Raw genomic sequence first — 15,874 nt, forward strand, 5'->3', positions numbered from 1 at the left:
TGAGCCTTAGAGAAAGTCTCAGCCAGATGGAGCAGCCAAAATATATTCCTGGCGAAGCAGTCCATGAAGCGGGTAGAAGATACTTCGGCAATCACCATTTTGGAGCAGCCTGGGACCTGTGGGCTGTGCATGGAATGGGCAGGGTCTGACAAGTGCATAGGGCCAGATCACAAATGGCCTTGGGTATGTGCATGGGAATTTGTGCAAGGCCACGCTACTCATTTCTGTCCAGGGTAACAAGAAAGTTTAAGACATGATTCAAAAAATTTTAAAGACAATAAAAAAACATGAGAATTCAGCTAATTATGCCTTCAAAGTGTCAGGTCCAATTCCCCACACCCCCAAAGGTAGTCTAAATATCCAGAAATGAACTCAACCTAGACTGTAGGAGGATTTCTGGCAGTTAGATAAAAGACAGCATTCCTCAGTATGAAGTCTCAAACCCAGGACAAATGGCTGAGGTGCCTATTTAACATATCAAATCAGACCTGGCAGTCAGGTTCTCCCAGCATCCCTCAGTCCCCTCCTGTTACAGGGTATGACTAGCATATCCTGTTCCCTATCCTGAACTCTCCAGTCCAGGGGCTGGGCTGCCCTTCCCTATATAATCCAGCCGTGTTGTTTACCCCTCTTCTTTGGTTCTGCTGGCTGCTGCACCTGGTTCCCCTCTCTCCGTTCCCTTTCTCCCTCTCCTCACATGGCCCAGCTCAATCTGGTCATGCCCACTCTGGTCTCTCCCAGCTGCCTGTGCTCCCCCTTTTATCTACAATAAACTTTCTCCTCCACCATATCTAGGAACAGTCATGTCCTTTACTTTGTATTTCTTTTTTTTTTTTTTCATTTACTCAGGAACTTGTAAAGCTGATTCCCCTCTCCCAAAAGGATGCTTTTTTTTCAAAAGGAGTTATTTCCCTTATGGCTGGCTGAAAGGGCATATGGCTGGCTACTTGTCAAAGCTCACACTGGTCTCCAGACTCCCTCGGTATCACAAGTACCTGTTACACTTCCAGAGTCCAGGCTAGCATGTTAGCCCTTCTCACCTCCTTCCTTACCCTGAACTCCCCCCAGTTCATGGGCTTCCTTCCCCTAGCTACTCATTCTCTTTATAACCCTGCTATTCTTACAATGTTTCCTGTCTCTTCTCTTCTCTTCTCTTCTCTTCTCTTCTCTTCTCTTCTCTTCTCTTCTCTCCTCTCCTCTCCTCCTCTCTCCTCTCCTCTCCTCCTCTCTCCTCTCCTCTCCTCTCTTCCCCTCCTCCTCCTCCTCCTCCTCCTCCTCCTCCTCCTCCTCCTCCTCCTTCTTCTTCTCTCTCTCTCTCTCTCTCTCTCTCTCTCTCTCTCTCTCTCTCTGGCTGTTCTCTCTCATATCTATATTAAAAGCCTTCCCTTTAACCAAGTGATGTCCTCAAGTGAACCCTTGATACCTAAGAGACCTCCCTAAGGCAGTCCTTCTAAAGACATCCACATTGTGAAGACAGCCCCTCACACCCTTCCACATGAGTACTCACCTGCTCGTTGACTCTCTTGCAAAATACAGCCAGCAGAAAGACGGCAGTCACACTCGGTGTCAGGCAGCTCTTAAAAACCAGCATGTACTCAAACAGCGCCTCACTGGATGCCATTTCCATAGTGGGGATCCAGACAATGGTGACAGCAAGTAAGATTATAACAAAAAACCTGTGAATGAAACCAACACTCACTGATAATTTGAAGATTTCTCTCCTGCAAAAATACCTACAAATCCTAACCAGTAGCTTTCCCTTAGTTGCTTATGTTTATTATTATTACTACTATTGTTGTAATTATGGTCTATTTTAGGGAAAGTTTCATGACCTGCTGAGAATTTATATTTTTCAGTGTTTGGAAGAAATGTACTATAAGTGTCTAGTAGACCTATTTGATCTATGATGTCATTTAAATCAGATGTTTCTCAGTTTATTTTTTGTTAGAATGAACTATCTGTGGAGAGACTGGACTATTGAAGTCACCCACACTTTTTTTTTAATTTTTCCAGAGCTGAGGACTGAACCCAGGGCCTTGTGCTTGCTAGCCAAGTGCTCTACCACTGAGCTAAATCCCCAACCCTGTTTTTTTTTTCTGAGACAGAGTTTCTCTGTGTAGCTTTGGAGCCTGTCCTGGAACTCGCTCTGTAGCCCAGGCTGGCCTCGAACTCACAGAGATCCGCCTGCCTCTGCCTCCTGAGTGCTGGGATTAAAGGTGTGTGTAAATGTAACCAACCGTCTTATTAAATAAGAAACACAGAACCAATGCAAAGAAGAAAGCCAAGAGATCAAAGCTAAGAGCCTTACCGCCTGCTGCAGCTATCCTCTTCAGCCAAGAGACCTCTCCAAAAGAGAGCTACTTCCTGTCTGTTTGTCTTTATATAGACTTTCTGTTCTGCCTTCTCATTGGTTGTAAAACCAACCACATGACTGCCTCGTCACTGTTCTGTTGGCTATATCCTTGACCACACAGAGATCTACCTAGCTCTGCCTACCAAGTGCTGGGATTAAAGGCGTGTGCCACCACCGCGGGGCTTTTGCTATGGCTCTAATAGCTTTGACCCCCGGGGCAACTTTATTTATTAAGATACAATTAAAATCACATTTCAGTACAAATAAAATACCACTGTAGGCATGCACCACCACCACCCGGCATCACCCACACTTTTAAGTTGGGACTAGTCTGTTTCTTTACATCTAGTGGTGTTTGTTTTATGAAGTTGAGCTCAGCAGCATTCATCTCTTGATGAAATGACCCTCATCATCCCTTTGGATTAATTTTGATTTCAAGTCTATTTTGTTTGAATAGTAAGACCTTCTTATTTTCTAGTTCCAATTGCTCGGAATGCCTTTTCCCAGCCTTTCACATAACCTGGTATCCATTTTGGTGGTAAAAATACATTTTTGAGGCAATAAAAAGATGGGTCCCATTGAGATTTTTAACTCAATCTGTTGAAGGCACTAGGTCCTTGTTCCCACAGATAAACACTAGGGAACCCAGGAATATTAAGCACACAGGGTTGCCTCTTCAAAGGAAGAGATATGTAGCCTGTCTTCTGCCCAGAAGGCTGGGAATGGGTGTGGTTAATAGCCTGGTGACCTCTGTGCTGTCTGTAGGGCCAGGCCACACTTGGCTCCCCCAGACTCTTCTGCTTATCTCAGACAACCTCCCTAGACTCTTCTTGAACATCATTTCTCGGTCAATAGAACACATCTATATGGGAGATATCACATGTACTCTACAAATGGGAGTGGAGGTGGTTAACAGCCTGGTGACTTTTGCACTATCTGTATTACCAAGACCACACCAGATCCTCCCCCAGACCCTTACGATGCCATAGGTAGTCAATCTATAGAACACATTGTGCTGGCTGGTTTTGTGTCTCAACTTGACACAAACTAGAGCTGTCAGAGAGGAAGGAGCCTCAGCTGAGGAAATGCCTCCATGAGATCCAGTTGTAAGGCATTTTCTCAATTAGTGATCAATGTGGGGGGAGGGCAGCCCATGGTGGGTGGTGCCTTTCCTGGGCTGGTGGTCCTGGATTCTATAAGAAAGTATACTGAGCAAGCCAGTAAGCAGCATCCCTCCATGGCCTTTGCACCAGCTCCTGCCTCCAGGATCCTGCCCTACTTGAGTTCTTGTCCTGACTTCCTTCCGTGATGAACTGTGATAGGGAAGTGTAAGCCAGATAAACCCTTTCCTTCCCAACTTGTTTTTGGTCATGGTGTTTCATCATAGCAATAGAAACCCTAAGACACCCATCTTTATGGAAGAGGTCACATGTACTTTGCAAAAAGTTTTGATGCAGTCATGCCATGAGCTTTATTGTGCATACATAATTGAGTTGTCACCAGGAAATTTTTTTTCTCAAAATTGTGCTGTACTTAAACACGTGTAAAACATACTGCCTAGTGTTAGACTGAAGGAGTTTGAACCAACACTGGCTACTGAGTCATGTTGAACAGACTTCCTTCTTGCCTCCCACAGACTGGCGCGCACACACACACACACACACACACACACACACACACACACCAATCTACCAGTCTGTGTCTCTCTATTACAGAATCAATACCATTAACGTTTAGAGTTATTGTTGAAATGTTAAGTACTGATTGCTGTCCCTTTACTGAGCTATAGTGTATCATATTTTATTATTTCTCATGTGCTTACCTGATGTTCTAATATGCTTTATTCTTCCTTATAACCTCGCAGATGTGTTTTTCTTTCTCTTCAGTCCAAAAGATTCCTTCAAATATCTTCTATAGAGCTGGATTAATAGTCATAAATTCCTGTAACCCGTTTTTATTATGGGGAGGTTTTTCTTTCTCCTTCAATTATAGCAGGTAGTTTTGTTGGATATAGTGGTCTAGGTTGGTAGTTTTGTCTTTCAGAACTTGAAATACCTCATTCCAAGCCCTCGTTGTTTTTAAAGATTCTGTTGATAAGTGTGCTGTTATTCTGAAGTGTCTGCCTTTGTATGTGACTTGGTGTTTCTGTCTTACAACTTTCAATATACTGTCTTTGTCCTATATTTTGTGTTTTAACTATAAAACAACATGGGGAGGATTGACTTCCTGATTTCATTCAGCTATTTGTGTTTTCCTGAAATTCATTCAAGAATTTGTGTCCTCTTTGAGTTCTTTGAACATAATTATAATCATTCTTTCGAATCCTTTGTTTGGAATTTCATCTAATTCATGCTCACCAGAGGCTTAGTGATTTTTTTGGAGGAATCATATTGCCTTGCTTTTTCATGTTTCTTATGTTTTTATGTTAATCCTTGTGCATATGGAACTAAGTCACAAAGTTAAATCACATGTATTCTTTCAATATAAATGTTTACAGTATTTAAGAAGGACTAGATCATTGTACAATTGAGGTGTCACTTTCCTCTGGAGGCACCAAACTAAGGTCTCAGTATTCCACTGAGAATAGAATACTGCTTGCTGGTGCCAGTCTCACATCTCTTGGTATTCCTCCTTGAGCTCTCAGAAATGCCTGTCACACAGAGATGCTGGTCCCATAAGTAGACTCACGAGTCAGGTCATAGATGGGTCACAACTCTGAGCAGGTATACTACTTGGAGTATATCTTCCCCCACAAACTCTGTTTTGATCAAGTTTTCACCTCTCTGAATAAACTGCTTCATGGTTCAGACTCAACATTTCTTCCCCACAGTCTAAAGGAATTCTGCTGGCCAAGTTGCAACACTTAGTATCATGAAACTTGTTCTTGGTTTCCTGAGGATGTAGCTTACAAAGAGTCTAGGGCTTCCAATCCACCAACCCAATAGGAGTCTTTTTAAAATAACATCTCACTGTTGCTCCAGGTAAGTACTGAGAGGTTTTTAATTACCAAACCATTTGTCTTATATTGAAAAGGAAATCACTTTAAGGAACATGCAAATGGTTTAAATAAATGTCTATAATCATAAAATCCTAGCTATTTAACTCAAATATTTAGTCTATGTACAATTCATAAAATAACTTTTATAAATTTGGTTTGATATGTGCCACCCCATTAATTTTTTAACTTAGCCCATCTGCTGTTTTCTTCTCATCCTTTTTGGGGTTTAATTTGAACTACTCACATATTTTATTAGTCTCTATTTTCCTTCTATTAACTTGCTAAACATTCTTGAACTACTCTCTTATTGCTTAGTTTAGGACTAAATGCATTATTGATATACTCTGGCCCAAGTTTTACTTTTATCATAGCTCTAATATCTCTGCCTAGAACCTTAGGACACTTAAATCTCATTTAACCCCTTCTTATGTTCTCACATAAAACTGAAATCTTGGGCTGGGAAGAGGGTTCCATGAGTAAAGCACTTGCCACAGGTGTGTGAAGGCTCGAGTCGAGATTCCCAGAACCCACAAAAAAAAAAAGTCATGGGCAAAGCAACCCATCTGTAATCCCAGTGTGTGGGGGTGAGGAGCGGGGAATTCCTGGATCAAACCGACTAACCAGACTAGCCAGAAGGGTGAGCTCTGTGTTCCTTCCGTGCGAGCTCCTGCATCAATAGCCACAGTAAGAGAGACTAAAGACTAATAGTGTCAGCCTCACATGCGTGTGAGCAAACACACACATGCAAAAACACCTGATTTTTGACAAAGAAGCCAGAAATACACAGTGTAGGAAAGACAGCATCTCCAACAAATGTTTCTCCTCAGACTAGATGCTATATGCAGAAGAATACAAATAGATCCATACTTATCACCCTGTACAAAACTCAACTCCAAATGCATCGAGGACCTAAATGTGAGACCAGATACCCTGAATCTGATAGAACTGAAGGTGAGAAATGGGCTTTAACTCACCAAGACCCACAGCTGGACAATATAGAAAGAGTGGGAGATTTTAGAGCACTCAGTCCTGAATGGCATGCCTTCATCAATCCCTCCCCTCAGGGTTCAGGGATCTATGTGGAAGAGGAGGAAGAGAGACTGTGGCCATATGCACAAGGTCTACACAAGCTCAATCCAGATGGAGTTCCAGCACAGAGAGGGGAAAGTAGACATTGGTTTCCATGCCTAACCAAGAAGCTCTCTGCATTTGACACCTGCTTGCAAAGGAAAACTAGTTTTCTCCAATTGAGTCTCACTGGGTATATTAACTATATTTAGAGTCAGCCCTCAACCCAGCAGCAGATGTCCAACACAACAGGAACTCAGTGGTATTTTTTAGACTTTTTGTCTCATTTTGCTTGTTTGGGCATTTTTTGTCTTATTTTTCTTTTGCTTGTATATTTTTGTTTCCTTTTTGTGTTTCTGTGGGGTTTTTTGTTTGGTTTTTTTTGTGTGTGTGTGTTTGTGTTTCTTGTTTTTTGGTTGGGTTGGGTTGGGTTGGGTTTTTTTATCTGCTTGTTTTTTCAAAAAGAGAAAGAAAGGCCACAGAGTTGGGTGGGTAGGGAGATGGAGAGGATCTGGAAGGAGTTGGAGGAGGATAAAAGTGTGATCAGAATATGTATAATGAATGAAAAACCTTTTTTCAATTAAAAAGAAAGAAAAGTGAGTTTCCTTTAACAGTTTTCATGAGGATCAAGTGAGATAATGGGTCAGCTTATATAAATATCCCTTGATGGAATATTTAGGAAAGGTACATCAAACTATGCTCATTTTTATTATCATTATGAATATTGCTCTCTTTTCTTTTTACCATGTGGAAACAGTATTCTGTGTGATAAAGCATTACATTATCATTGCAAAACTTCATAAAAAAATAACCCTCCAGCAATGAAGACAAAAAAAAAAAGATAATTCTATTACAGCCTATTTTTCAGGCAATCATTGACATTACTGACTAATGTGACCAGAATACTTCACCTTCCAGCTACCATGATCTCCTTTTCAGTGGCTGTGGGCCGAATCCTGGTGTAAATGTTCAGGGTGAACAGGGCACTGGAACTGTTGAAGATGGACGTCAGGGAGGACATGATAGAGGCACAGACTGTGGACATCATAAAGCCTTTTAGGCCTGGAAGAAAGAAAAAACACTTCCTGGACTGCCAGCTCTCTGACCAGGCCAGAGAAGGCCTTGACCTCCTAAGGAACACTTCCAAACCAACTTTAAAACATGCAGCTTTTACCCGGAGTGGAATTCCCTCTAAGACATTGTGCTACATCTATCCTTGGTTCCTGCTGAGTTACAGAACAGTGGGAGTCATTCTTTCTTGGAGGGTTGGTCTGTGTCAGGCTTTATCATCCTTACTACAGCCCTGTGTGATGGACGCCATTGCTTGTGCCCCAGCTTGGAGAAGTCCTTGCTATATAAGATATTGTACTCTTCATCGTTAAAGTGGGCATATGGTACCTACCATGAGGCTGTTAAGGGACAGACAGAGTAAGCAGGTGAGTTCACACAATGCCCAAAGAGAAAAAGAATTGTCCCAACACTATAGAAATGTAACAACTTGGTACCACTACCTGGGAGGCTGCCTGGTGAGGGGGATATGTTGTGTGATATTTTGTTTGTGTTCTGACAAATAGAGCTTTCCTGGAGATCAGAGGGTGGAGCTAGCCACTAGTTAACCATAGAGGTCAGGCAGTGGTGGCTCACACCTTTAATTCCAGCACTAGGAAAGTGGAGACAGGAATCTTGGCCCCATTTGGTCAGAGGATTCGTAGAGGTAAGAAGTGACTGTGGCTGCTCCTTTGCTTCTCTGATCTTTCAGCCTTCATCTGACTCCAGGTTTTTATTGAATAAGACTAGTTAGGATTGTGCTTCATGTGGCACCCAAATGTTCAGCAATAATTTCCATGTAAAGCCTGAAAAGGCTTTAAAAAGGATTTTAAACACACAAAAACAGAGTCAAAACTCAGCTTCTTGATAACTGCTTTTTCTTGGGTAGGCTCTGTTTGCTAGTGGCAAGCAGAGGCATGGCTCCTTTAAGAGACGGATTCCTGACTCAGTGCTATCAGCAAAAACTGCATGGCTCTCTTAAGAGGACCTGCTACCAAACACTTGATGGGGTTTGTGAGCAGTGAGCAATGGGCTACTCAATGGCAGCATGGACCTAGAAGCTCTTAGGGAACCAGGCAGGGCAGAGGTAGAGGTCCTATCCTCACCACTTAGCAGTTTCAAGGTTCATGTAGTCAGAAAAAGACAGAGATATGCAATAAAGACAGATTCAGATGGAAAAAAAATCTCTAAATGGTTTACAGTTTATTTGAAAAATGTGCATAGACTTGGGAGAGAGAAGAGAAAGGGTAGAAACAGTCATAGATTTTAAAAAATAATAGTAAAGTCCTTAAAAAGGGAATAGAATAAAAATATGATAAGCTGCCTGGTGGTGGTGGTGCACACTTTTAATCCCAGCACTCGGAAGGCAGAGCCAGGCGGATCTCTGTGAGTTCGAGGCTAGCCTGGTCTACAGAGCTAGTCCAGGGCAGGCTCCAAAGCTACAGAGAAACCCTGTCTCGAAAAACCAATATATATATGATAAGCCAAGTAAAGATGGAAAATACACAGAGAGTCTGGACTCTATATTTTATTGTGTTGTCTTTGGATTTTTGACTGTTAATGGGAAAATAACTGATGAGAGACATTTGATTGTGAAAGCTACTAAATTAAACCAACCTATGTATTTTAAAAATATCTTGACTTCAAATTTTAAGTCAAAAGATAATAATGCTTTGGAAAAGAGGTTCTACTTTTATTTCCACAGGAAATGAGAGGCTCTGGATTCATTCTGGGTTAAGAAAAATCAGGTTTGATTAAGGAAGACCCCCTGAAAAATCTCCAGTGGGAGCAGATGGCCCAGATGATCCAACGTTTCAGAGCACCTCTGTTGCAGTTTCTTCTGAGTTCTACATCCAGAACAGCTTCAAGGCTGCTGGCTGAGATGATCAGCCCCACAGAATTCTCCAGTCAGGACTTAACCATAATCCTGAATTTTCCCAGGGTCTCATAGTCTAGAGAACTACACCCACATTCCCAAAAGATGGGTTATGGATATTTATTATCATTTAAGAAGAGTTGGGTGTAAGTTGCTATTGGTAATGGCCAAGGAAAAAGCTGAACAAAGGAGATTAGATTCAGGGATCTCATGGTAAAAAGAAAAGGGAGTTATAGAAATGTGGTAATACAAGTTAGGATAGAAAGTGAATTAGGTACAACACTTTGAACTCACCAAGATAGGATAGACAATGGAGTGTTTTCTCTGAATTTGTCAAATGCTAATGGATTAGACATTGTTAATGTAATTATTGCCTATATATATATATATATATATATATATATAGTTATTGTACTTAATGTATAATAGTTTTTCTATGTTAGTTAAAACCTTTGCTTTTTGTTTTGACTAAGACTAGTTAGGATAGTGTTTCAGGGATGGCTCTGTTTGAAAATTTCTTTGTGCTATCAGGAGATAGCACAATATCTAAAGATATCCGAAGATAACCAGGACCTCACCTGGAAGCCCCACACAGCAGTACCATAACTGACTTTAATAGGCCCTTCAAGGCTGGAAGACACAGACTGGGATTCTAGAATTGGCTCTCCTTCAAGCACTACTCCCAGTCAAAGCCCTGGCTGCTCTAGCACAGGACACTTCCCAAGGCTCAGATTCAGAGTCAGATAGCTCCCTCCCTAGACTGCAGCATGGTCAGTATTGAATTTTATGGAAATGTTGCTCTCAAGAGCTGACATAGATGTTGTCTTTAAAAATATTTATTTGATCGTTTTACCAGAATCTGCAAAACAAGGAGATAAATGCAAAGGCTCATGGTCCACCTAACAATGAGCATTATCTGACTGCTAGGTAACTGCCTGGCTCTTTAATTCCACTGTACAATAAGCAATTTGGGGACAGCACTCTTCTTGCTGGTGTTTGTTCTCTGGGGCTTATGACAATGCCTTACACTGCAAGGAACAGATTTTCTGAAAAAAAAAAAAAGAGCAGGTGGCATAAATAATACAACCGGTGTGTGCAGGTTGTGCCTCCGTGAGGATGCACACTTCCAGTGTTGGAAGGAAGGCAAGGGCCTATGCTCCTACCTGAGTAAACAAGCTTGCTCCAGCGCTAACCACTCCCAATACACAGACTGCCTCTACACGCAGAATGATGGGCTGGCTGGTAAGGAAGCCACTCCTGCATTTTCACTCCTACCTGTCTCTCCAATGAGAGTCATGTAGCTCTTGGTGGAAAGGCCCACTTCTTACCAGAAGGCATCACTCCTAGCACCAGCACAGGATAAGCTAGGGTACTACAACCGGTTCGTTGGCCACAGAACTTCAGACATTCTGAAGGTACAACACATGCCACTTGATCTGCAGCGAGAAGGAATGGTCACACAAACATCGCTCTCAAATCTGAGCTTGGGGGAAGGGAAGCAGATTAGGAACCACATGTATAAAGGTAGATGTCAGATTCCTGGTCCATTGGAGATTTATCCAGTTCATGATCCTTCTACACATTGGAACACAGAGCTGGGACTCAGGATCCTAGAAGTCAAATGACCTGATCCTTCTACTGACCTAAGGGCAAGCCATGGGACCTCTACAAGGCTTTCAAAGATCTCAATGAAGTGTTAAGGAAATCTGTGAACCACCCACCATGTACTAACGTTGGTACCACCCAGAAACTCATCACTTTTGCCTCAAGATGGGCATAATTCACCATAATAAATTGGACTCCAAGTCTTGGAGAGCAGAGGGGCCAATTTTCTAATTTATCAAAAAGAAACATCTATGAACTCTAACAACACTGCTTGATTACTGAAGAACAAATAGAGAAATGTTGAGACTCCTCTCTATTAAAGCTGGGGAAAAATGGGCACAGGAAGAGAAGCATGTCTGGGGCAGACTGAAGGGTGGGGTAGAGTGAGAGATGACCACTGCTCATGTTACTTAGCACTAAAAATTGTTCTGCATTCCTTTGGCCTTGTCAAAAGCACTTAGCAGTATGCAGTCCTAGAAGTCACTTGCTCTACCCCGGCTGCTAGTTTTTTGTGAATTTAACCCAAGCTAGGGCCATCTGGGAAGAGAGAACCTCAATTAAGAAAATGTTAGCCGGGCAGTGGTGGCGCACGCCTGTAATCCCAGCACTCGGGAGGCAGAGGCAGGTAGATCTCTGTGAGTTCGAGGCCAGCCTGTTCTACAGAGCGAGTTCCAGGACAGGCTCCAAAGCTACAGAGAAATCCTGTCTCAAAAAAAAAAAAAAAAAAAAAAAAAAGAAAGAAAAGAAAAGAAAATGTCCCCATCAGATTGGCAGATTGGCCTGCAGGCAAATCTGGGAGGCATTTTCTTAATTAATGATTGATGGGAGAGAACCTAGCTTACTGTGGGTGGTTCCACCCCTGGGCACGGGGTGGGAGTTCTGGGTCATGTAAGAAAGCAAGCTGAGCAAGCCATGAGGAGCAACAGTAAGTAGCTTTCCTCCATGGCCTCTGCTTCAGATCCTGCCTCTACATTCCTGTCTTGAGTCCCTGCCCTGATGTCCCTCAGTGATAGACAGTCATCTGAAAATATAAGATAAATAACCCGCCTCCTCCCCCCCCCCCCCCCCCCCCCGCCTCCGCCAAGTTACTTTTAGTTATGGTGTTTTATCACAGCAACAAAATTTAACCAGGACACTACTCTTGCAGCTATACCTAACAGGCTAGTAAATGTTCCCTTAATAGTGAATAAGCAGACTCACATTGCCTGAGAGACAGGTCAAGCTAGCCAAACTCAGTTGATATTGGGGGTGAAATACATTATGGAATTCTGATCACTCATTAGGAGAAGTGGGTAATTGTTAATAGCTTTTAATAGCAAGAAGGAGGGCCAGCCAGGCAGCGGTGGCACACGCCTTTAATCCCAGCACTGAGAGGCAGAGCCAGGAGGATCTATGTGAGCACAAGGCCAGCCTGGTCTATAGAGCAAGATCCAGGACAGGAACCAAAACTACACAGAGAAACCCTGTCTTGAAAAACAAAACAAAAAAATGAGGGTCTTTCTCCAAGTCTTTCTTTCTACCCACATCAGCCTCTTCCAAATTGTCTCACGAGTTCAGTGAGTGCTGGGAATGCTCAGTCTAGGGCTGTGAGAAATGCTCACTACATCAAAGAGATCCCAGTACAGCACCTGATGCACACAGCATAAGGCCTGTGAAGTGACAGAGCAATCCAAATTCCTGAAGACTGTCCCAAAGCTGTGTCTGGGTGTCAGGTGTGGGGGAACATGACTGTCTCATTAGGGGAAGTGCTTGGATCTGTTCTTCCTTTTCTTATCACTTTGGGCTTTCCATACTGTTGTCCACCTCAAGAGTTTCTACTCAAATACATTCTAAAGAGGCACTTGAGGTAATTCAGTAACTAGTATACCACGGGAGACCTCTAAGAGCATGTCAGGATCAAGAATTTACCTGGGAACAGGATGCGGCTGATCATCCCTGGCATCACCATGAGGAACATGGGCAGTAGCTTCAGGTACCCATACAAGAGGCAGCCGCCTTTCATATGAAGCTTACTCCTTCCTGCCAGGAACCTCTGGACAGAAATCTGCCGGAGAAAGACAAGTGGGTGGGGTCAATGGTGTAGTGGGTGGAGTCAGTGGTATAGTGGGTGGAGTCGATGGTGTAATGGGTGGAGTCGGTGGCATATTAGGGCCAAGCTCCCTCTACTTGTGTCTATCTGTAGTGACAGCAGGATATACATTCTGGTGGGTTTACTAGATGGTCAACATGCATCCGAATAATGTACTGAATGTTACGCTTTTAAAGAATATTCAAATAGTGGTAAAATATGCCCATGGTGACTTAAAGGCACTGGATACAAAATAGTGTATATACTGTGATATTGAGTCTAGAAAAAAAGAAATCCACAAGAATGAATCAGTGTGATAATGTGATTTAGCAGTAAAAGGATTAGCAGATAAGGTTTTTGTTGTTTGTTGCTTTCTTTACATTTTCTTTATTTTCAAAGTTCATTCGTTTAATAATTGGGGAAGAATGGAATTGTGATACCGTCCCATGTGACAGGAACTGACCCTTGAGAGATCTACAGGCGGCTGCTTCTGGCCTCTGGGTGGAGAGGTGCCAAAGTTGAGCATGTGGAGGGAACACAGGCTACCATTCCTGGCCACAGAACAGCTGGTCTCCCATGGAAAGTACCGAAATTAAAATTGTGTAAAAGAAATCCTGACATGGAAACCATAAGTGAAATTACAGCTCATCGTCTTGAATTTGCAGAAGGAAAGAGGGTAGCATGCAAAAGGAAAAAGAGCTGAGACATTATCATTCCTGAAGTAGGAAGAATCTTCAGATCTAGCAGTCATGGTGAATCCTAAACAGAACAGGGCACAGAACAGCTGGTCTCCTACGGAGTGACAGCGTAAGGGTAGAAATATGATCCCGTACTGAGGGTGACCACATTAAATCCGTCCACAGGGAGCCCTAAGCATATCAGCATACTGTCAACTGTAACTGAGGGAAAAGTCATTTTAAAATGCTGGTGGGCCAAACTGTTTACAGTTTTCTGTCACTTTTTTCCAATTAAATTTGTGTTTGTTTGTTTTTGTTTTGTTTTGAGACAGGGTTTCTCTATGTAGCCCTGGCTGTCATGGAACTCACTCTGTAGACCAGGCTGGCCTTGAACCCAGAAATCTGTTTGCCTTTCAATTTTAATAAAAATTAAAAATTTTTATTAGAATTCTGGGCAGTGGTGGTGTATGTCTTTAATCCCAGCACTCAGGTGGCAGAGGTAAGTGACTCTCTGAGTTTGAGGCCAACCTGGTCTACAGAGTAAGTTCCAGGACAGCCAAGGCTATAAGGAGAAACCTTGTCTCAAAAAACAAAACAAAACAAAAAATCAATTAGAGCATGGGGTATAACTCACAACACTGAGTTATACCTACATCACTAAGATCCTGGATTCCAACCCCAGCACCACATTTTTGTTTTTTCTTAAATAATTTCCTTCACAATTTAGGCAGTTATGGATTCTATTCCTGTGCTTTTAATGAGTAGCCTTATATTTTTCAACATGGAAACAACATAAAGTAAATTAATATCCCTCCCATCTTCTGCATAATTCAATGTCTTTAGACAGATTAACTACAATCTGTGGTGTCATTTATTTCAGTTTTATCTTGTTGTATTAATGATGGGTGGTGGTGGTGGTGGTGGTAGTGGTGGTGATGGTGGTGGTGGTGGTGATGATGGTGGTGGTGGTGTTGATGGTGATAGTGGTGGTGATGATGGTGGTGGTGGTGGTGATGATGATGGTGGTGGTGATGGTGGTGGTGGTGGTGATGATGGTGGTGGTGGTGATGATGATGGTGGTGGTGGTGTTGATGGTGGTGGTAGTGGTGGTGGTGGTGGTGGTGGTGGTGGTGGTGGTGGTGATGATGATGGTGGTGGTGATGATGATGATGGTGGTGGTGGTGGTGTTGATGACAAAAATGATGATGATTATAGTGCTTGGGACCAAATTCAGGACCTTGAATGCTAAGTGAAGATTCTATTGCTAAATTACATCCCTGACCCTTGGCTTTATTGGATAAGATCTTTTTATAATCTTTGAGAATTTCACACATGTATGCAATAAAATATGATCATATCCATTCCACATTGGCCCCCTTCAACTTCCTGTGGAATCCACCAACATATCTCCCTCCCAAGTCTGTGTCATCTTTTTTGTTTGTTTGTTATAATTCACTAAGTCCTGTTATTGCCACCTATGTGTACATGAATATGAGGCCACCCCCTGGAGCATGAGCAACCTACTGTGGCCACACTTCCACAAACAATAATTCTCCCTCCCCCAGAATCTAGCAACTGCAGATAGCTCCTCAGTTAGGGATAGGGACTCATGAGTTCCTCCTTCATCCATACAGGAACTTTGGCTGGTTTTTGGCTAGCTTGATAGGTCAAAACATAGAAAATAAAACTTAAAAAATTGTGAAAATCAATAATGTGGATGAAATAAAGTCAATATGGAAAAAACAGAGGCAGAGGGAGGGAGGAGAGATCAACAACACTTAGGATATTTGAAAAAGCCATGGGAAAACATTATTTTATGATTATCTCAAAATAAAGCTGGGCATGGTGGCACACACCTTCCATCCCAGTACTCAGGAGGAAGAGGCAGGCAGATCTCTGAATTTAAGGTCTGGTCTATAGAGTGCATTCCAGGTCAGCCAGAGCTACACAGAGAAACCCTGTCTCGAAAAACAAAAAGAAAAACAAAATACATAACATATAAGGAAGCCACCAGACCTCCTCCCTACCCTGTTGGATTCTTATCCCTCTGAAAACATGAGCCAATATAACCTCTTTCTGTGTAGCTTTGCACCTTTCCTGGATCTCGCTCTGTAGACCAGGCTGGCCTCGAACTCTCAAAGATCCACTTGCTTCTGCCTCCCAAGTGCTAGGATTAAAGGCG

General features: G+C 42.5%; 1 protein-coding gene across 2 annotated transcripts in view; it reads right to left on the reverse strand.

The window, feature by feature from the left end:
* The window catches only part of LOC131926092 (sodium/glucose cotransporter 1-like), a 54,083-nt gene that overhangs the window by 10,583 nt on the left and 27,626 nt on the right, over window positions 1-15,874 (reverse strand). The window contains exons 9-12 of one of the 2 annotated variants that reach the window (XM_059281393.1): window positions 12,856-12,991; window positions 10,671-10,778; window positions 7,331-7,481; window positions 1,508-1,676 (exon numbers count right to left, since the gene is read on the reverse strand). In XM_059281393.1, coding sequence (XP_059137376.1) covers window positions 1,508-1,676; window positions 7,331-7,481; window positions 10,671-10,778; window positions 12,856-12,991 — 564 coding nt within the window. The remainder of the gene's footprint in view (window positions 1-1,507; window positions 1,677-7,330; window positions 7,482-10,670; window positions 10,779-12,855; window positions 12,992-15,874) is intronic. The other variant, XM_059281394.1, reaches the window with a different exon arrangement.

Source organism: Peromyscus eremicus, chromosome 16_21, assembly GCF_949786415.1.
Source record: "Peromyscus eremicus chromosome 16_21, PerEre_H2_v1, whole genome shotgun sequence".
Taxonomy (NCBI): Eukaryota; Metazoa; Chordata; class Mammalia; order Rodentia; family Cricetidae; genus Peromyscus; species Peromyscus eremicus.